General features: G+C 48.0%; 2 protein-coding genes across 2 annotated transcripts in view; one reads left to right on the top strand and one right to left on the bottom strand.

Moving 5' to 3' along the window:
- LOC123772028 (uncharacterized) overlaps window positions 1-3,919 on the top strand; it is a 4,911-nt gene extending 992 nt beyond the window's left edge. Inside the window, exon 3 of the mRNA XM_069337484.1 lies at window positions 3,866-3,919. Within this exon, the coding sequence (XP_069193585.1) occupies window positions 3,866-3,919 (54 nt within the window). The remainder of the gene's footprint in view (window positions 1-3,865) is intronic.
- Window positions 3,916-5,086, bottom strand: LOC138372171 (P-selectin glycoprotein ligand 1-like). The gene is made up of 2 exons (XM_069337483.1): window positions 4,989-5,086; window positions 3,916-4,543 (listed from the first exon to the last, which is right to left on the bottom strand). The coding sequence occupies exons 1-2, from the start codon at window positions 5,084-5,086 to the stop codon at window positions 3,916-3,918; spliced, it is 726 nt and encodes a 241-aa protein (XP_069193584.1).
- Window positions 5,087-6,165: the final 1,079 nt, after the last annotated feature.

Raw genomic sequence — 6,165 nt, 5'->3', positions numbered from 1 at the left:
ACAATGAGAGAGGGAGGGAGGGAGGGAAGAGTGCCACCTGAGCTCTTGACGGTTAAGGGGTTGGCACTGTGTCAACACCACAGTGACACCTCAGGTGCAGGCACCATACAACTGTGCCTAACACACAGAAATCACAATTGCGTGATGCATCAAATGAACAAATTTACCATGTCGTAGCTCAGTTGATTAAGGCAGCGTCTGGGATGCTCTCGGACGCAGGTTCGAATCCTCGTCACGGCCCGTGTGGATTTGTTCATTTACTGTGCCTATGTGACACTTTTTTTTAGGATCTTGACTATCTTGTCTATTTTGCTTTTGTCTATCTTGTTAGGATTATTGGCATGACAATGCTGTTATGTAAATACTCTCCAATCTCTCGTTATTCCCGCTACCTGACCATGGGGATGGAAAAAACTGAAGGCCTATTGGTCCGTACGAGGCAGCTCCTATTGGTCCATACGAGGCAGCTTCTATTGGTCCATACAAGGCAGCGCCTATTGGTCCATACGAAGCAGCTCCTATTGGCCCATACGAGGCAGCTCCTATTGGTCCTTACGAGGCAGCTCCTATTGGTCCATATGTAACACCCAGGACCTCCCCCCCCCTTAGAGTTCACACCCAGGGAAGCCTTCTCCAAGAGGTCAGCCCAGATGACCTCCGGATTATTTTGTTATTGATTAAAAAAATTCCTGGGTTAGTCTTAGTCAGCATAGTTTCAAGTATGTAATATTTCATGCAAGGGAATTAGACTCCAGATTCTTATGTGTAAACATCCTTGGATCTCCCCCTTTTGGCCAGGTCAGAGGTCAGTCACACATGTAATTAATAACTCCTCTCTTGAAGAGTGTATGGTGAATGTCAAACAAGCTTTTTGAAATATTTCTTGAGTGTTTGTACACTCTTGGTGGGTAGCAACAGCAGATCTCCCCCCTCCCCCTGTGGGGGTTGTATATAGAAGTCCTGTAGGGACTTAGGGAACACAGAGTGCTGGACACCGGGGTCCAGAGAGGGCTGTAAAGAACCTCTCAGCCAGGGAGAGACAGATATCTTAAGGTAATGTGTGTGATCTCTGAGTTTTTGTTCCATGTCCAAATTTCTTAACTTTTTGCCAGTGTTAGAGTAGGATTTATAAGTGGTGATTGACATAATTTTGGTCTCAATAAACTCATGTAAATTTCCCGTCTGTGTCAATTGTTGAATCCTCTTAGCCTTTTGGACAGTCATAGAAAGTACTCTCCAAGTCAAGCAATGTTTCTTGCCTCGTTGCTTGATATAGTTTCAATGGTCAAAGGCAGATGGTGGCAGCGTATTTCATCCTGTGTTAGCATCTCCTTGTTGGCAGTGTACTTTGTAGTCCCGGTGTAACCATCATATGTCAGCCCATAACAGTGTTACCAAGTGCAACCAATGGGGAAGTGTTACTCAGGATAAGTAGTGTTTCCATTATAGTGGTGTTCCATTATAGTGGTGCAGTAGGGTGGTACAATAGAGAGGTGTTACAATGGTGGCAGCGGTGGGATCCTTGTGTTAGCATTTCCTCATTTTTGCAGTGTATCTTTTGGTTCCGGTGTAACCATCATATGTCAGCTCACATTACCGTGTTTCATAACAGTGTTATCAAGTGCAACCGATGGGGAAGTGTTACTCAGGATAAGTAGTGTGTACATTATTAGTTTAGTAACCATTTTAGGGTTCCATTATAGTGGTGTTCTATTATGGTGGTACATTTTAGAGTGGCGGTTTTACAATAGGGGGGTGTTACACATACGAGGCAGCTCCTATTGGTCCATACGAGGCAGCTCCTATTGGTCCATACGAGGCAGCTCCTATTGGTCCATACGAGGCAGCTCCTATTGGTCCATACGAGGCAGCTCCTATTGGTCCATACGAGGCAGCTCCAAGAGTTCGGGCGCGAAAGACAATAGAGGAACACTAACTGAAGACAAAGACGAAGGCAGAGCAACCCATCACCTCAGCTAATAGGTCGTGTTTCTTACGTTTTGCGTTACCACACCTATGGTGCAGGAGACCTATAACAAGAGCCCTATGATATCTACCAATTACCACAAGGCGAAAGTTAATACTGTGGGCAGTACAATGGGATCGAACCTGCGTTCCTGGTCACCTCAGGCACACGCTGTAACCAACTTGACCATGATGGTATCAAATGCGTTCCTGCCCACAAAAAAAAAGGTGGACTAAAGGGACCATCGTCCAGTTTAAGCGTGGCCACCTGTTCGCATCCCGCTCGTCTTCTGTGGGAGGCCATCTGCCGGCCGTCGACAAAACACACCTCACCGCAAACAATGGGTAATGTTCCTTCACCAAACGTAAATGGATCACTGGACGCGTGATCCTGTGGTCCTGGGTTCGATCCCGGGCGCCGGCGAGTAACAATGGGTAGAGAAATCACAATAATGTGATGCATCAAAGGAACAAATCCACAAGGGCCGTGACGAGGATTCGAACCTGCGTCCGGGAGCATCGTAGCTCAGCCGATTAAGGCAGCGTCTGGGATGCCCCCGGACGCAGGTTCGAATCTTCGTCACGACCCTTGTGGATTTGTTCAATGGGCAGAGTTTCTTTCACCCTGATGCTCCTGTTACCTAGTAGTAAATAGGTACCTGGGAGTTAGTCAGCTGTCACGGGCTGCTTCAAGGGGGGTGGAGGCCTGGTCGAGGACCAGGCCTCCTTTTTGTTACACCCCCCTTCCCCCCAAGAAGCAGCCTGTAGCAGCTGTCTAACTCCCAAGTACCTATTTACTGCTAGGTGAACAGGAGTAATCAGGGTGAAAGAAACATTTTGTCCATTTGTCTCAGCCTCCATCGGGGATCGAAACCGGAACCTCAGGACTACGAATCCGAAGCGCTGTCCACCCAGCTGTCAGGCGCCCTGAACTATAGCGGGATGCATTGCGGGGTATTGCGGGATTGAGCTAGGGGAGCGACCCCTCATGCCAAGAGTTCAGGCATTCTAACCACGAGAAAAAGTTACATGACGATAACCATCCACGTCCCTCCGAGCCCTCCGAGCCTGGGGCCAGATTCACGAAGCAGTTACGCAAGCACTTACGAACCTGGGGGCCAGATTCACGAAGCAGTTACGCAAGTACTTACGAACGTGTACATCTTTCCTCAATCTCTGGCGGCTTTGGTTACATTTATAAAACAGTTTACAAGCATGAAAACTTGCCAATCAACTGTTGTTATTGTTATAAACAGCCTCCTGGTGCTTCGGAGCTCGTTAACTGTTTAATAATTGTAAACAAAGCCGTCAAAGATTGAGAAAAGATGTACAGGTTCGTAAGTGCTTGCGTAACTGTTTCGTGAATCTGACCCGAGAACGTCCAATCAACGTCCGATCTCTAACCCAGACATTCCACTAACGGGTCCCGTTTTGTACTTATCGTAACCAACGTCATAAACACAACCAATTAAGAACAGTAAGGGCTCGCACATACCGACGTTTTCTATGCATCGGACTCAATAGGTTAAGCGGGTTGTTTGGGTTCGTAAGCTTCTGATTGGGCTAAAAGGTTGGACACAGAAATCCCAATAGCGTGATGGATCAATAGCGTGACCATGTCGTAGCTCAGTCGAGTAAGGCAGCGTCTGGGATGCTCTCGGACGCAAGTTCGAATCCTCGTCACGGCCCTTGTGGATTTTGTTCATGTAAAAGGTTGGATTTTTTACGGAGTGGCAAATCACAAGAAGGACGCTGATTTCACCCATCTAAAAGTTCCAAGTTTCTAACCATAAAACTCTTCGAGGCATTAATTTTAGGCGCTAGAAATTTCAGGCGCTAGAAATTTCAGGCGCTAGAAATTGAAGTCTTCATAAATTTGTTATTCAAATGCGAATTACAGTTGAAAGTTCCTCGCAGAGCTGAAGATAATTGCAAGTTGCAATCATTCAATTAAGAAAAAATTCGTCTTGCATGACGGGGGAAAACTTTTGATAATTGCTTAAGGGATAATCGGCTCCTGAGGGAGGGCGGGGAGGTGCTGTCATGGGTGAGGGAGGGCGGGGAGGTGTTGTCCTCGGTGAGGGAGGGCGGGGAGGTGCTGTCCTGGGTGAGGGTGGGCGGGGAGGTGCTGTCCTCGGTGAGGGAGGGCGGGGAGGTGTTGTCCTCGGTGAGGGAGGGCGGGGAGGTGTTGTCCTGGGTGAGGGAGGGCGGGGAGGTGTTGTCCTGGGTGAGGGTGGGCGGGGAGGTGCTGTCATGGGTGAGGGAGGGCGGGGAGGTGTTGTCCTCGGTGAGGGAGGGCGGGGAGGTGTTGTCCTGGGTGAGGGTGGGCGGGGAGGTGCTGTCATGGGTGAGGGAGGGCGGGGAGGTGTTGTCCTCGGTGAGGGAGGGCGGGGAGGTGTTGTCCTCGGTGAGGGAGGGCGGGGAGGTGCTGTCCTGGGTGAGGGTGGGCGGGGAGGTGCTGTCCTCGGTGAGGGAGGGCGGGGAGATGTTGTCCTGGGTGATGGTGGGCGGGGAGGTGCTGTCTTGGGTGAGGGTGGGCGGGGAGATGTTGTCCTCGGTGATGGTGGGCGGGGAGGTGCTGTCCTGGGTGAGAGTGGGTATAGCGAGTACTATAACATATATAGCATAGGTATAGCATTACTCTACACTTCCTGGCGTTAAACTCTAGTAGCCACCGGCCAACCCATGATTTCAGTCTTTACAGGGTCTCCTGTAGTTTCATGCAGTCACGCAGAACACAGTGTGTGTGTGTGTGTGTGTGTGTGTGTGTGTGTGTGTGTGTGTGTGTGTGTGTGTGTGTGTGTGTGTGTGTGTGTGTGTGTGTGTGTGTGTGTGTGTGTGAGGGTGGGTGGGGGGGGGCGCTTCACACTGTTCTCTCCTCCCACATCATTACCTTGTTCCTCTCTTTTATAACACGCGGCCACGGTGCCTGGCAGGGAGGGAGGGAGGCTAGGCTAGGCTAGGGTAGGGAGGGTAGGCTAAGGGAGGGAGGGAGGATAGGGAGGCTATGCTAAGGGAGTTACCATAACAACTGCCGTCCTAAATACAACCAGTCGAATTGTCTTGTTAGCTTCACATGATGAGCAACATGATGAGGGTCAGGTTCACAGGATGACAACATGATGAGGTTCAGCTTCACATGATGAAGTCAGCTTCACATGATGAAGTCAGCTTCAGCTTCACATGATGAAGTCAGCTTCAGCTTCACATGATGAGGTTCAGCTTCACATGATGAAGTCAGCTTCAGCTTCATATGATGAGGTTCAGCTTCACATGATGAAGTCAGCTTCAGCTTCACATGATGAGGTTCAGCTTCACATGATGAAGTCAGCTTCACATGATGAAGTCAGCTTCACATGATGAAGTCAGCTTCAGCTTCACATGATGAGGTTCAGCTTCACATGATGAAGTCAGCTTCACATGATGAAGTCAGCTTCACATGATGAAGTCAGCTTCACATGATGAAGTCAGCTTCACATGATGAACAACATGGTGGAGGTCATTTTGGTGTGGCTGCAATAGGCTTGATTCCTAGTGTTATCAGTTTTTTTTTAAGCTTTCTGCAAATTACTGTTTATAATTACTATTTGCAAATAGTAGTTATAATCGTGCAAATTATTATTTAATTATTATTTGCCTTTATGAGGAAAGAATAATTCGCCATTCTGCTACTTAATATTAAGTTTGTGAAACATAGTTTGTGCATTTTTTTTTAACTTTGTGCAACTTTAGCTTTGCTTAAGATATATTTAAGTTTTTGCAACAAACGCTGAACTTCACGTGACTAAAACTTACAAATTTGGCCAAATGTTTTGAACTTTGTAGAACTAATGTTCAAACTTTTTTGGCAGTAATGTTTACCTGATTCCGTGATGACATCAATGAGTGTGTGTGTGTGTGTGTGTGTGTGTGTGTGTGTGTGTGTGTGTGTGTGTGTGTGTGTGTGTGTGTGTGTGTCAATCAACAGTACCCTGTTGATTGACGGTTGAGAGGCGGGACCAAAGAGCCAGAACTCAACCTCCGCAAACACAACTAGGTGAGTACAACTAGGTGAGTACACGGGTGGTACGCGAACAAGGGGACACAGGTGGCAACCGAGTACCCACATGGTACCCACATGAGCCACAGAGACGTTAGAAATAATTTTTTCAGTGTCAGAGTAGTTAACAGGTGGAATGCATTAGGCAGTGATGTGGTGGA

The sequence above is a fragment of the Procambarus clarkii genome, chromosome 38 (genome assembly GCF_040958095.1).
Source record: "Procambarus clarkii isolate CNS0578487 chromosome 38, FALCON_Pclarkii_2.0, whole genome shotgun sequence".
Classification (NCBI taxonomy): Eukaryota; Metazoa; Arthropoda; class Malacostraca; order Decapoda; family Cambaridae; genus Procambarus; species Procambarus clarkii.
Note: the sequence above shows the minus strand (reverse complement) of the source record. Positions and strands in the feature narration are given on the sequence as shown.